At 38.5% G+C, this 16,373-nt stretch overlaps 1 protein-coding gene across 3 annotated transcripts in view; it reads left to right on the forward strand.

Annotated features, from left to right (window-relative positions):
- The window catches only part of Ccser1 (coiled-coil serine rich protein 1), a 1,127,242-nt gene that overhangs the window by 124,690 nt on the left and 986,179 nt on the right, over window positions 1–16,373 (forward strand). For all 3 annotated transcript variants that reach the window (XM_021165504.2, XM_029478490.1, XM_029478491.1), the window contains exon 3: window positions 1,150–1,331. In XM_021165504.2, the coding sequence (XP_021021163.1) occupies window positions 1,150–1,331 (182 nt within the window). The remainder of the gene's footprint in view (window positions 1–1,149; window positions 1,332–16,373) is intronic.

Raw genomic sequence — 16,373 nt, forward strand, 5'->3', positions numbered from 1 at the left:
TGTGAACATGAAATTCTGCTTCCTCTGTCAACAAAACTCTATTAGCTAGAATCCACGTTTCAGTACAAATAATTTCTATATGGCAATTCAGAGGGATTGCAGGCTATGAAAATAAGTGGCGTTAGAAAGCCTGCCAAGGTTAAAGTCCACCTCAACACTAACAAGCTATGTAGTTTTAAATGCCTTCACTTTGACTGTAATATGAGTGTGTGTATAGGACTGACTGTATTTATGTGTGTGCATGTGAGTTTGTTTGAGTGTGTGTGAATTATTTCACTTTGGTTCCAGAAAATACTCAAGACAATTGTTGATTATGTCCCCACTCTTTTGACTATTTTGTGTGCTATAATTTACTATTTTTCTCTGTTATTAGCACTGCTAATGTAGTAACTTTCTAAATGCTGAAAAAGATGCTTATGTATCCAGAGATAGTGTCTGCTGTTTATAAACATTAATTAAAATGATTTCACCTGCTCTTATAGTTGTTAACTCTTTCTTAAGCAAGAGGACTGGGGCTCAGGGAGGATACACACCCTCAGTCATAGAGGCAGATGACCAGGGGGCTGGGTGGGAACTGTTTGGCTCCCTGTGTTTCAGATTTGCAGATCTAAAAACAAGCTAATGTGTAGCACAGCAGGTGGATGCTATCTTGATACAAATTTCAGATTCTTAATAGTTATACTATATTATATGAATGATCTAAAATATCAAAATATCAAATAAAATTAAAGATAAATCAAATGACATATCAAAAATCGCAAGTCCCTTTAGAACACAACACATTTTGTAGTCTAAATACACACATTTGTTTTGAGCATATCTGATATAGCACTTTTGATTGATACTTTTGTAACAAACTGCTACTTGGTAGCCCAGGCTAACCCTAACTGTTCATGAAGTCAATGCTGGCCTGGAAACAACAGCACTGCTCCGGCCTCAGATGCCTGAGGGATGGTCCACAGATTTGCTTCTGTGACGGCTGTGAATCTTCAAAAGAGAATAAACAAATTATTACTACAAACGCAGAACTTTTTCTGAGGTCGAGACCCTTTGAATCATTCTAGGGTTTTTCATTATCTTAAAATGCTATATTGATTAAAAATTCCATTTAGCATCGATATTCATTTTTCTTTATCTGTCTTGCAAAAGTTCTTGCCAGTAGCCTCAGTCCATACCGCGAAGGAAGATATATAGAGCGGCGGCTGCGGTCTTCGTCTGAAGGGACAGCGGGGAGTGGCAGAATGGTCTTAAAGCCGAAGGATGGGCATGTGGAAGCCAGCAGCTTGAGAAAGCACAGAACGGGGTCCTCCTCTTCCAAAATGAACAGTCTGGTGAGTCCACACATCCATCTGCAGATAATGAGAAACGCTCTGTGGGCTTGGCATACTCAAATCTCTTGCAGAATGAACACAGGGTAAATGGAAAAGTGGTTTCCGTACTTGATGTTGCCAATCAGAGAGGCTAAGTGTTCGCCTGAGAGTCTCATGGGGTGGGACAGGGCTTGCCAGACAGCAGCCCTACCCCATTTTGGGGGAAGTTGTGTCATTTCTGTTTTAAAGCAGGGATTGGAATGCTGAGTGTGAGGACACCTTAGAAGCCATACTCCGTGACTACTTGGCAGCCTTATGTTATTGACACCTTAGGGCCTTTAGTGGCTTCACTCGGGGTCTTATCTCTCAGGGTGAACAAGGTGTAGGAGCTGGCGGAGTCCCTGCAAAATCCCCACTTGAGACTTGAACATCTTCTTAGAACAAGTGCTGAGCTTGCTTGTAGGCCAAGGATTTGTGCTGGGCTGTGCAGGTGGCATTTTTGGTCTGAGCTTGTACATGTGGCATGCATGTCAGCTATCTTACAATATAAAATGTAGCTATACATGAGGAGTGGACTGTGTATACCATGGAGCTCAAGGATCCCCAGGTAGGTTTGTAATTTTATGGATCACGCTGCTCATTTTTGCACAATTGCATGTTTTTACATCAGTGTATTTAATCTCCATTATTTAACACTGCTACCTTACCTAGCTATCTCCCTACTGTATACCTATCTACTTACCGACCCATGGATATAGATTAAATGCTTCAAATAACCCTTAACAATGACTGCTTAATGGTACCTTAGCTTCAAGTGAAAACACTGTCATTCACAGAACAGTGTGTTGTGAGAAGCCTTAGATTCTAAAGTCACGTGGGGCTATAGAGATACATTTGTACTTGGTGGAAGAGGTTTTGGTAACTGCTCAGAGAGGAAACCTTCCTTAATCTTGGGGGGAAATCAGAAACCACAAAAAGACAAATGCTAATGGGACTTCTGGTCCCATTGGCCCCAAACTACCATGTGTTTGCTTTTGAGCTCATGCACAAAGGAAGCTAAGTGCATGGACGCCAGAGGGTAGCACTGCTCATCCTTTTCTCTTGGGTATTAAAAGTGCAGCATGTGTTTTGCAGTTGCTCTTAAAACAAGAAAACATGCTTAAGATGCTTTTAAGACAGTGGTTCTCAACATTGCTAATGCTGAGACCCCTTAGTACTTCTTAATAATCTAGTTCCTTATGTTGTATTGACCCTCAACCGTAAAATTATCGCTGCTGCTACTTAATAACTGTAATTTTGCCACTGTTATTAATTTATCATGTAAATATCTGTGTTTTCTGATGGTTTTAGGCAACCCCTTGTGAAAATGTCGTCAGACACCCCCCTAAAGGGGTTGTGACCCACAGGTTGACAATCACTGTTTTAAATAAATGTGGATTGAGGCTGATTGTTAGGAAACATTTTCCTCTGGGAAAACTGTATTGTTTTTTTATGTAGCAGTAGTTATGTAAATAGTTTTTCAATCCAACCCACTTAAGAGTTGGCATTTGAATTATTTTATATTTGAAATTTTACTCTTCCCATACTTATTCTAAATAATTTCCTCCATCATGTCAATGAACCTCTGTTTCTGATTCTTTTATTAGATCTAGAACTTTAAAACAGGAATTTTGTTGTCTTGCGGCCCAGCATTTCAACACATATCTCTGCAGTACTAGAAAGTGGCCACTAGATAGCAGGCAAACACCGTTTTGTGGTGGAACCAGCAGTCTCTCGGAACAGGAATTTGGGGAGCTACTAAGACTTGGCTGGATTTGCAGATGCTGTTTGGTGAAATAAATACCAGCACTTTTGAAGTATTAGAGGTGACTTGACAGAAATTACTTTATAATTTCAGCTTTCTTTTACATTCTTTAATTTGCATATCATCCTTCCATTACTGTTTTGTCGATTAATGTAAAATGTGCTCCATTCATCTTTAACATACAGCAATCAAAGGAAGAAATTCTGTGATGTGTTAGACAATTCTAGCACTGGTCAATACAGAGAGTGGTGGAGAAAAGATTTCTAATAATGCTAATGAATTCAAGGTACAGCTTCTGACTGTGCAATTGTACAGTCACAGGGGTGTCATCCTATGGACTCATTCCCACTTTAGCATTTAATCTATTACCCAAATACTCAAATGTCCTTGCTGCAACACTACATGAGGCCTGCTGGGGATGCTGCAAACCTGATCAGGAAGGCCACATATTATGACTTACTCCAACAAAATCATTCACGTGGGATTTCTGACTTTCAGGAGATGTCCAGGGTCACATCCACACTCCAGGGTCAAAACAACACAACACACAAGAAACACAGGAGAAGGCCAGCCATTTCTGGTTCTTCCTCTATAAGATGGTAGCTTAGAATATATGTTCTCAGTCACCTGCTTGTGGCAGACTGGAGCTCACCTGCTTAACTCCTTTGAGAAGACCTTTGTTTTGTTTTGCTTTGGGGAATGAGCCATTTTTATTTATATGCTGCCATCATTGATTTATCATTCTTGTACGATGTTCATGACTTAACTCACGTTGTCTTACATGGTGGGAAGATCAATTTGAGTAAGAGACCCATAGAGCTTGAGTTGTCCTGGCTTGTCATGCACTTCACAGAAGACTGTGGGTAGCTGCTCATTCAGTCCCTTGGTGATTATTACTAAAGCATACAACTGCAGTATTAATACGTATTAAAAATCCCATTAACAACAGTATGTATTTCTGTTTCTTTTCAGTTATTAAAGAAACATCAGGGGCAGTTGTAAAGATAAAAAGAACCTTGTCTCTGATTGTATTTCATTAGTCCAGTTTTTGTTTTTAATAAAAGAATACCAGAGACTCTTTAAGCTATAAAAGAGAGAGATAAGCTTTGGGCATGGTCCTGGCCCAAGGATGATTGACTTCTTTGGCTGGTCTGTGGCTTTCTTGATGCCAGAGTCTAAACATGGGAAGAAACAGCAGTTGTATAAAAGAACTTTCCAAACCACATCTAAGACAGACCAATTGCCAAGAATAAAACCTTTTATCTGTTAATTAATTCATTCATGAGGGCAGAAGCCTAATTAGCCCCATCTCTCATTCACTCTAGTGTGCATATAATTTTACTGTGAGTCCTCTGGGGGCACGAACTTTACGTAATCAATAGGCCAGCACTATGGGAGATCCTCAGTAACTTTCTGTCACAGAAATAGAGATACTAGAAGCCCAGCACTGCTTGATTTCTACTCTTCATGCTTTTCTGTTTCAAAATGTTTTTCACTTTTTCACATATTGAAATTTATGAGTATGAATATAGATTCCCTTCATGTATATATGTGTACCACATATGTGTCTGGTGTGTGTAGGCAAAAAGTTGGTATCAAATCCCCTGGAAGTGCAGTTAGAAATGGTTGTGACCTTCCTTCCATGTGGGTGCTGGGAACCAACACAAGTCTTCTTCAGGGCACCCAGTGCTCTTAACCTCTGAGCCATCCCTTCAGCCCTATCATTTTATTTTTAATTGGTTAAATTTGTTTCTTCCTCTCTCAAGATAAGAACTGCAATACATTGTGTACAGTTTCCCCATGGGTTGGTACAGTCACACATCCAGTGAGATTGAGGGTTGATTGATTTTGGATCTTTTATATGTTTCTGGTTATCTGAAAAGATGCACATTTGGTAAATCAGAATTGATTCTGTTCAAAATAACATCAATTTCTCAAGAGATAGTCACTGGAACCTGAAACCTTAACATTTTCTCTAAACAGCTTTAAAAAATTATGTTTCTATTGAAACTTAAATTCAACAAATTAACTTTAATATGAAAGATTAATTTTCCACTTGTTTGTCCTGTATGTATATTATTAGTAAACAACAGAACCAACATAAAGAATCCTGAAATTTAGAGAAGAGCAAACTATTTACCATATTTCTATTTGTACATAATTTTACAATTGGTGAAATTATTCATGATTGCCTTGTAAACCACCTTACCTGTCATATGAGGTCAGGAGCTGTGATTGACAGATGAATCGTGTATGAACAGTTTCAATGGCCCAGTGTAATGGTGTATTTGGATTGTTGGCACCCTACTACTCTAACATTAGCTCAGGGACCCTTTCACTCTCAGGTCATTCTTTACTTTGGTCTCCTCTGTTGTAGTTTCTGATATTCTTGGCTTCTTACATCAATCCTGAAACAGGTGCCCAGTTTTTAGCCTTTAAAAAAGAAAAGATTTCTCATTGTATGTATTCTCAACATGAGTGCCAGCAACCTCCAAGCAGACAGTTAAAATATCTCTAGACATTGCCAAAATCTACAACAATGGCTCTGGTTAAGATTGGGACTCATGGGCTATAGAAGTTTTCCTAACCTTTATACAGTGTTGACCTCTTCCTAAATTCTGCTAATCTAACAACTCAGGATCCGATCTGTGTACTTCCTGTTCTCTTCTCTTTCAGCATGAACTCTCCAATATCTATGCACTCCCCATAAATCCCTTCTGGATTCCTTTGCTGATGATCCCTTCCTCACCCTACACATTAGATACAGCTCGTCTCTGGCCTCTGCTGCCTCACTAGGTCGTCTTTTCCGATCCATCGAAAAATCTAAGAATTAGGTGAAGTTACATGTGGCTTACACACTGTAAAAGGCTAAGAAGTGCTACTTTGTCTGAACCCTGATAACAAATAGGCATTGGAAATCAATATACTAGATTTTGAAAATAGAGCCTGGCTCAAAGAGCTTCAGTTAGTAACAGGTGGAAGTTGGAACTTAGAAATGACCTTGAGCCGGGCAGTGGTGGTGCATGCCTTTAATCCCAGCACTTGGGAGGCAGAGGCAGGCAGATTTCTGAGTTCAAGGCCAGCCTGGTCTACAGAGTGAGTTCCAGGACAGCCAGGGGTACAAAGAGAAACACTGTCTGGAAACAACAACAACAACATGACCTTGAACTTGCTTCCTCCCAGAGAACTAATGGCTTCTCAGACCTTCATCGGTCTGCATCATAATTGTGATATTCATGTTACACATAGCTGTTCAGGCCAGTTGTGACAACACTTCAATCTTCAATTATCCTCCCCCTCAACCCCCACACTGTGTGTCCAAAGTCACATTAGAGACTTAGTAGTTACCCCCCCCCCAAATAGGGTCCACATTTCACTCAGTGCTATAGTGCAGAACAATACATTCTGCCGGGACTGCTGGCACCCACATTAGCCTTTTCATTTTTCCAGTCAATAGCAGCTAAAGTTAAGCAAAGGACAGATCATGACAAAACTTGCAGGTTTTACTCACGATGTGTTGACTGTTCAGGAAGTTGGGTAGCACAGCCCCAGCTGCCTGCTCAGGTAATGCTATGGCCTCTCCCATGGTAGTTCTGCTTTGCCTACTCTGGTGCCCCTGGAGAATGCAGGCACCCCTCCTAGAGAAATTGCCATGAATGGGGTTGTAAAGCCCAACCACAGGAGGGAGGGGAATCTGCAAATGTCCTTACTCCTTCAGATAAACATCTAGTAGGTAAACGAATGCCACATGTTGTCATGTTTCCGTATAGTTTGACCAGTATCATTTCCTAACTGTTGGTGAGTCTTTAATGTGTCTAATATAAGAATGTGCACTTTATGTCAGTTTGTGAAACTTATCTGGAACAGAGACATATGAAATCTGAGGTGTTCTTTTTCCTAGACAGACATAATCAAAATAGATACATACTCCTGACCCCGAAGAAAAGGGATAATTATTTTTGTTAGTTAGGAATTACTTCAGTTCAAGAAAATTTGGGCAAGGTGTTTGGGAAAAGGACACAATACAGCATCTCGTTTCATTCATTTCTAAACAGTACTGCTTGTTTCTTAGATCTGTTCATTGACCTTAGAATAAAAACACAAGTGTTGTCTTTTAAACTACACTTTTGAAAAGATACACGTTTGACAGTTAAACTCATGGGTTAAGTGTGTGTTTTTAGGATACCAAGTTAGTTTCTCTCAGCCAAAAAGGAAAAAAAAATCTTAAAAAGTTTTATTTATTTTCAGACTTCTCAAGAATTTTAGATTTTTCAAAATCAATGCACTAAAATACTTATAAAAATCATTTGAATCATACCTGTAAGATTTGAATATTTAATATTTGAATATTATCATGTTTTACAAATTAAAAACCTGCTTAAAGCTAACCAGTTTTTCTTCTTCTTCTTCTTCTTCTTCTTCTTCTTCTTCTTCTTCTTCTTCTTCTTCTTCTTCTTCTTCTTCTTCTTCTTCTTCTTCTTCTTCTATTGGTGAGAAAGCACTTAAGATAGCTATTGTGGACATTTGTAAAATAATTTGAATTTTCCATTTGATTAGATAAAATCCAGGTTAAAAATTGTACCTTTGGGTGAATACTTATGAAACTAAAACATGCATGAATCACTATTTTTAAAACATTTTCTGTTAAATCTCAAAAATAATGCTGCATAAAATTGTTACAGGATCTGATGTCAAAACAAAAATTATGTGTCGGACAATATTTATTATGTTTTCCCTCCCCCCTTTTCTTGTAGAAGTAGCTTTGCACTCAGTGCCCTTATTATGACTACTGACCTGACTGATGGTTGCAGTTTCTAAACTGTGAAGGAAACCTTTGCAAAGCTCACTGTCTGCGCTGATCTTCCGACTTCTTTCTTCATTCTGCTGGGAGTCTATCTCTGCCAGGAGGATATTAAGTTGACTGTTTAAACTTTATGAGATTTGAAGTGGAGGGTGACCAGCTGTCAGATAATTCATAGCAGGCATTGGGCCCTGGTAGAGACGAGACAGTCTGTCCCAGCATGCTGTTGCCCTCCATAGATTTATGTTCCAAAGAAGTGTGGCCACATGAACACAGATTTAAATGAAAGGGCAATCAGCCACCTGGCGATGGTTCATGAATCACAGTGAGTTTCTCCTTCTCAGTCTATTATTTTTTTTAATAATAATACTAAAAGTATATAGAAAGTATCTTAGCGTCAAGTGGCAGTCAGAGCACTCAGACACTAAAGTGTGCATTTGAACCAGCAGCCCGTAGGAAGCTGCTGTGCCCGATGGAAGAGGACTGAAGCAGAATGTTAAGCTTCGATTTAGAAAAGAGAAATGTGCCCTCAGTGCACATTTATCCCCAAAGCGCCTGTCTCTCTTGGAGGTCGTGCTCAACAAAAGGGTGTGGGGATACCTGTGAATTTCATGAAGGAGAGCCAATAGTTTATTGAAGAGAACTTGCTGAAAGCATGCCAAGTCTGTTAACTTAAGCTCCTGTTTTCATTATATAGTTTTGCTTTGTGTTTTTATTTTTCATTTCCTCAACTATTTAAAAAAATCTATACAGTGGTAAGCTGGCTTAATGACCATTCAGTAAAATGTATATTTATGTCAGCTTAACAGAAGGATATTAGAATAATATGGCTGCAAAACTAACCAGTGCTCTAAAGGCCAACAGTCTATCACAGACAGTGCATTGCAGTGAAACAATTTACAAGTTCCCATGCAGTTTCATGACCTGAGACCTTATAGAAAATAGCAAAACCAAAGAACGCTCCAGCAATATTTGGGAGCCTTTCAAACAGAAACTAAAGTATAAAATTCCCCTTGTGGAAGAGCCCAAGTTCTGTGTTGCAACTCAACTGTAACTCCGTGGTCACCTCCATAGAACCTGTTTCGCTCTCTAGAAATCTGCAGAGAGTTATGTAAGGCAGTAGTGTTGAAAGAGAATGAGCTATCACAGTACAGCTGAGAGCTTGGGGAGAGTTAGTCATATGTCATAAGAACTTTGGTGGGACATCAGGAGCCACTGATGGTGTTAGGCAGTCATCTGCATAAAAAGATTTGGAATTTGTAATCATTATTCTTTTAGTTTTATTTTATTATTATTTCTAATAAGAACGTGTTTGTGTGTGCATATACATGCATGTATATGATTCAGTTATGTCCTTTGATTATTTTGGTGTCAGAGATCAAGCTTAGTTCTTCAGGCTTGGGGACAAACATCTTTCCACAATGATCCATTTCCCTGGCCCACAGATTTAAATAGATTAAATGAATTTGCTATGTCCCTGGAAAGTACTATAATAAATACCTTATAAAGGGAATGCCATATATTTAATATTTTATAATGTATGGCATATTGCTTTTTGTGAACATTAAAGAGAAGGAACTTTTTATGGTTCAGTTTGATTAAAATACTTTAAATTTAACCTAGTTTTTTAGGGTTTAGCTAAAAGTTCACTGTTTATTCAATCGTGTTTACTTCACTTCATCTCTAAAGACTGTGAAATGATGCGTGTAAATGATGTCTACTAGTGAATTCTTGCCAAGTTATTGCAACTAATCAGAGTGAACAAGTTTGTGAGAGGAAAGATGTTGGCAAAGGAATATGAAATAGGAAATGTTACACTGTGTTTGTGAAGGAATATGAAGTAGAAAGTCTTACATTGTGTTTGTCTTAAGGTGGGAGTTCAGTTTAGTTGGTTAGTGAAGAAGTCACACAAAGTAATTTATAAACAACCAATTTTCTAGCCCATCCAAAGTTTAATCTATAAAATACCACACTACTTCCGTTCCAGTTAGTATGGAAAGTATGCAGGCTAATGGGGGAAGTTCATAGCACCAGAGAATATCTGCTGCCTTCACAGAAGTAGTGGCTCCAGGGATGGAGCAGCTCTAAGCATCCGGTGGCTCTGAGGATGGATGCCACTGTAAACCTTAGTAAGCTTAGTTTTGTTACCTTTTTTGTCTGTGCTAATTTTGCAATCAGTCATCTTCAAACTGAATTTCCTTTATTAAAGGTGACAGACATAAAATAATAGGAGGCCAACAAAGTAATCTGCATGACTTGATTGTGTGATTCTCTTCTAATCAAAATAGGCCAGGATTTATATATATTTATAGAAAATGGCTCAGACTTCCATCTTCATTAATAGAAAGTGCTCTACTTTCTATATCCTTTAAAAAAAGTCATTTCTGCCTGTGATGTTGAAGATGCAGATTATTAATAATGGATGGATCAGAAATACAAGCAGTAAAGAGGTAGCAATTATAGGTAAGCTTGCAGGACCCTTTGATTTCAAGAGATCATAAGATCTTTCTAGTGATATCTAAGACCATATATTTTTAATGATTACTTCATTAGTAATTTTCAATAATAAATATTTTATAAAATTTCTCTCTTTTATTTTTCATGTATGTGATTATGTAGATGTGTACGAGTGTATAAGAAGGTCAGAGGTTGATGTCAGGTGTCTTTTTCAATTGTTTGTCATTTTCTCTTTCCTCTTCCTCCTCCCCCCCCACCCCGCCTCCTCTTCTTCTTCTGAGCCTGAAGCCCACTTATTCTCTTTCATCAAAGGGCAGAATACAGAATCAGCTTTAAACACACACACACACACACACACACACACACACACACACACACACACACACAGAGTAACCTTTGTCTATGCTAGTAACAAGAACATCAAGAAATTGTTCATGGAAACACTCCCATTCATGATAGCTTCAAAACTTCATGTAAGAATAAACCTAATCAAGAAAGTGAAAGATGTTAAATCCTCGAAGAAAGATATTGATGAAGACACTAGAATGTGGAAGGCACAGAATGCCCTGAATAACCAAAACATTCCTGGAGAAAAGCAAAGAAAGTGCTGGAGAATTCCTGTACTGGATTCCAAGCTATGTTGTAGAGCCATAGTCGTGAAAAGAGCACCCACCACACTGGCCTGTATGCCAACATGAGCAGCAAGGAACAGACTAGAAAACACTAACCCATGGAACCACAGCTACCTAATACACTACACAGATGCCAAAATATACATGCTGGACTACAGAGAGAATCGTTAACAAATGGTTCTGGGAAAATAGGACGTCCACATAGGGAAGAGTGAAATGAGATCCATGGTTATAATTCTGCTCCAAAATACACCTCCAATGGATCAAAATCTGTAGCCTACATTTTGAGTTGTATATTTTAGATATTAGTTCTCTATTGGATGCATAGGTAAGGGCTTTTTCTCATTCTAGGGTTTTACTTGGATTTATTTCCTTTGCTATGCAGAAGCCTTTTACTTTTACTAGTTCTGCTTGCTTGTTTCGCCTTGATTTCTCAGCAAAAGGCGTTCTGCTCAGAAAGTTCTATCCTACACCTATATCTTATAGGTGCTGCTTATATTTTCCTAGCACTTTAGCATTTCAACTTTCATAGTCGATCTCCATTTATGATAACGCTACTCTTCAGATTCTCCAGTCAGGATTCTGTGCACATCAAACAGAAAATTAAATTGCAGAGTAAGACTCTGCAATTTGAGTGGTTCTTTCTCCCATTGGAAAGTACCAAAAGAACAAGCTGTTTGTTCTGTTCTTAGAGGTAATGATGCTTTTTGCATAACAATGGAAACCTCTAGAAGAAGGTTTCAAAAACAGTTAGTAAACCTCTGACTGATTTGCCATTATTCCAAAAGCTGTATCATTGTGATTGAATTTGGGGGGAAATCATATCCTAGATTTGAGGTACTGGATATTAGTTTATGTTTGCTCATTTTATGAAACTAGTAATTCCTAATCATAATGACAAAATTTCTAAAATATGCAATATGTAAAAATACAGATTTATAAAGTAATTAAACGTGAGGGTTCTTTGCATATTTCTTTTAAATGTTCTTAGTGGCGAGTCCCTTTTGTATTCGGCAGCAGCAATAGTGGACTTTTAGGATGATCCCATCTAGAATCAAAGGCGAACATACTATACATGGCATGTTATGGACATTACATGGAACAAGGCAACAATCAAACCAGGAAATATGGCAGAGTGAAAATAGAACAAGGAGTCAGAAAAACTGGATTTAACAGAATGAGTACTGTCTTCAATTTCCAGGTTCCTGAACTGAAATCTGTCTTATTGTTTACTTTTTTGAAAGAAGATTTTCCTTTCTGATCTTTGATGACCTAGGCACATACATATTATAGGTTGTAGTTTCAAGTATTTCACCATTCCACTGTTCATCTGCAAGAAGACAGTGGGCTAACCATTTAGATCTTATAAATGGAGAACTGCCATGCCCAAGGTAAAGTGGCTTTGTTGCTTCCTATCTTAGGTTGGTTCCTCTGATTTATGCCTATATTTTCCTGGTTTTATTATGAATACCTTTTCTAGAAATGTCTTTCATGTGTACCCAGTAACTTTTGCCATGATTCTGAAAGTAGCCATTTAGATTATAGGAGGTGATGGTTTCTACACTGTTCATGGCAACTCTACTTGTTGAGTTTTAATCCACTAGTATTGCAGAAAGATTGGAAACAAGATTAGCCTGTGTCCTCTCCAATGCTTTGGTTGCCTACAGTGAAACCACAGAGCCATCCTTGTATGCAGAACTGCCCTTTCTGGTGATCAATATTTTATCCCTATGAACACTAGACAGCTATTTACTCGATTTTAATATGGATTACTAGCAACTGTTTATCAGGGCTAATTAAGTAGAAAGCAGACAAAAAACTTAATACCTTTTTACATATTAGTTATGAAGATTAAATAGGAAATTAAATGTTGTGGTGTTTTTGTTGGGCAAATGGACAGCAGCTAAGCTCATTCCTGCTCACGTGAATGAATGCTGCACTGAAGGCAGCCTGCAGGTCTGCAGTACTGCATCACACACTGGTGCCAGTGGACAGTCAGCTTAGCCCTCAGGCATGCATAGACCTCCCTCTCAGAAGCCATGCCAGCAGCTATTGTGTAAGCCACACTTTTTCCATCGTACTAGCAAAGGCACTCACTCTATTGGTTGTTCAAAGTTTTTTGCTGAACATCATCAGTTCCAAACAGTGAGCCCTGGGGACCCTGAGCCCTGTCTTACCAGAAGCCCATCTACCTGGAAAAGACGTAGCCCTGCTTCCTCGTGTGACATTAAGATACCACATGTGAACATTACAATAAAAACATTTCTGCAAGTACTACTGCTTGAGTCAGAAGGAGCAAGGCATAGTGTTCACCCTGGGCTCTTCAGTTATACCAGTGTCTGCATCTTCTTGTGGATCATACTGTGTCAGTTTGCAGGTGCAGGGAGCAGAACTGTATAAAACCACAAACTAGACTTTTGATGCTGTGAGATCAAGGCTTCCACCGACCTTACAGTTGTCTCTCAGCACGGAATTCATACTTGTTCTCATTGAGCTTTCTGCATGCCTCCACACTGACAGGTGTATAGGCTGCAGTGGGAAAGGATTTGGGGAAGGACTGAGACTACCCACACCAGGCATCAAAGGCTGAACACAGAAGTGAGGTAGCAAGAATTCACTGGTGATCTGACAACACAGCAGCTGAGCAATGCTTTTTATTGTTCGATGTGGCGATCTGACAGGCATACACCTGCAGCTCTCAATATTTCCTCTCAGAAAGTCCACCAATTACACACTTGCCTTCACAGTTTCTAAATGCAGAAATTAAAGGGCATGGCTATTAATTAATCATTACAAATATGCTAATATAGTAGTTTTTATCCATTTGTTCAAGACTCTTGACATTTCAAAATATTGAGATAAAAATAGCCTTTCTAAAAAATCTAAACCAGTAACTTTTATCGTATTTGTAATGGAAGCAAATATTTGAAAAATAATGTCTTTAATTGACATTGGTGTGTCTATTTAAACATGAAATAAAGTCAATGGTATTTACTTCCCAGCTGAAAGTAGTTGAGCTAGAGGATCACGCCACAATTTTGTAAATCTCTTTCTCCTCTGGTTTCATATAAGGTTCGTGGGAGCTCATCGTTCTTGGCATTCCGTCTGATGAAATATATTGCTTTGTGAAAAGCAGTACAACTCATAGCGACAAGGAGCTGGTGTGTAGAGCTCTTTAGCAATTTGTTAATGGTGAGATCTGACACTGTATCGATGAATCTTTTGTATTCTGAAATAAAGAATGATTCTGACATTAGTGTTCTGCTCTTGGAAACTCCTCTCTCTTATTATTTTAAAGGCACATAGCATTTGCTTCCACTCTGGACCCTGGCCCATCTTCTCTTTCCCTAGCAGGCACTCACATCGACTCTTCTCTGGCTCCTTTCTGTTCATTCTCTGGGATGTTGTTCTTTATCCTCCTCCCATGAGACCTCTGCCTTGAGCAGCAAAGCTTTTCTAGATTAATCTTGGATTCTTTTCCACAGCACTGTGTGTTTATGCTGTTATAGCTATGCATTTTTTTTGCCAATGAGGCTTTGTGATATTGCTCAAACTTTTAGACATAAAGAATAAAGTCACAAAATATTAAGTAGCATGTACCCAAGACATAAAGGTTGTACTTGTTGAGATAAGGATTTAAAATTCAGAAACAGGATTCTACATTTTATCCTGGTAGCAAGAACTATAAAGGAAGAAACACAGAATGCTCTCTTATTTTGTGCGATGTGTCTTTGTGTGTATGTATGTGTACATATTACTTTGTGTGCATGGGTGTATGTATGCTCTGTGAAACATGAAGTGAATGTCTGAGGTTAAATATTAGGTATCCTCTTCAGTCATTTTCTACTTCTGTTTTTGAGAACAGGTCTCTCTCTGTGTCTGAAACTTGCCAATTAGACTAGACTTGTTGATGAGCAAACCCCTGGACTCTTCCTGTCTTGACTCCTATGATACCGAAATAACACAGGTGCCTGCTGCTGCACCTGGCTTCTCTTGTGTGGGCATTAGGGTTCTGAACTCAGGTCCTCATGACTGTCTGAGTAATCTGCAACTTAGGTAGGGCTTCTATTGCTGTAAAGGGACACCATGACCACAGCAGGTTTTATAGAGAAAACTATTTAATTGGGACTGGACTACAGTTCAGAGATGTAGTCTATCATTGTCATGGTGGGAAGCATGGCAGCACATAGGCAGACATGGTGATGGAGAGCTCTGCATGTGGCTCAACTGGCAACTAGAAAAGAGCTAGACACTGGGCTTGGCTTGGACATCTGAGACCTCAAAGCCCGCCCTTCCCCCAAGTGACACACTGCCTCCCACAAAGTCATACCTCCTAATAGTAACACTCCCTGTGGTCCTAAGGGGACATTTTCACTCAAACCATCACAATGCTGACTTTGAGGTGTTTTATAATTTACTTTTATCAATGACAAGAACTTTGAATGGCAATGATTATTTATTATTGTGTATCTAAATTAGCTGATAAACCATTATTTAGTTCATGTGTTTCCAGTATTAAGATCCTTTATATTCTTAGGGCATCTTTCACTTGGTTACCTATTACAAGTAAATTATCTGTAAGTTTGGCAGCTTGGCTGCCATCTGATGTGACCTCTTATTGGGTTTTTATAAAACTTTATTTCTATTCTTTAGTCTACTCTTCCTAGCTTATGACTGCATTTCTCAGTGTTGCTGTTAAATTGATATTATTTTATTCCTCTCCATAAAGGACTTGATAAGAACAGCATATGATAATGAAGCAAAAGTTAAATATCAAAATTTTAGATAAATGTTATGTTTGTATGCTTTATGTCAGTTATATAAAAGGTAAATAATTAAGTTTAATTTACAGGTAACAACACTTTCAGAAAATATTTTTAATACTTAGAGCCCATAAGTTAAATTCACTTCTCATATAATTCAACATATTACATATTTACTTATATTTAAATTACATTTTACTCAATACTTCACTGTCTTATGAAAGACGGATGTTGTATTTGTTTTCTACACCTGTGTGGAAGACCATATCCAAAAGAACCTTGGGGAGACAAAGGTTTGATTCACCTCTACTTTTACATCACAGTACATAAGAGCAGGAAGCCAAGATAGGAGCTGAAGGCAAGAAGCTGGAGGCAGGGACTAAAGCAAAGGCCATGATGGCTCACTGCTTACTGGCTTGCTCCTGATGGCTTCCTTATACCCCCAAGATTCCCCTGCCTAAGGGAAGCATCACCCACAGTGGTGTGAACCTCTCTACATAAACATTAATTAAGAAATTCCTTACAGGCTAGCTTGTAGGCTAGTCTGATAGGGCCGTTTTCTTAATTAGTTTCCCTTCTCTCAGATTATGTTGATAAAGAACTGAA

This window comes from Mus caroli, chromosome 6, assembly GCF_900094665.2.
Source record: "Mus caroli chromosome 6, CAROLI_EIJ_v1.1, whole genome shotgun sequence".
In the NCBI taxonomy this organism is placed as follows: Eukaryota; Metazoa; Chordata; class Mammalia; order Rodentia; family Muridae; genus Mus; species Mus caroli.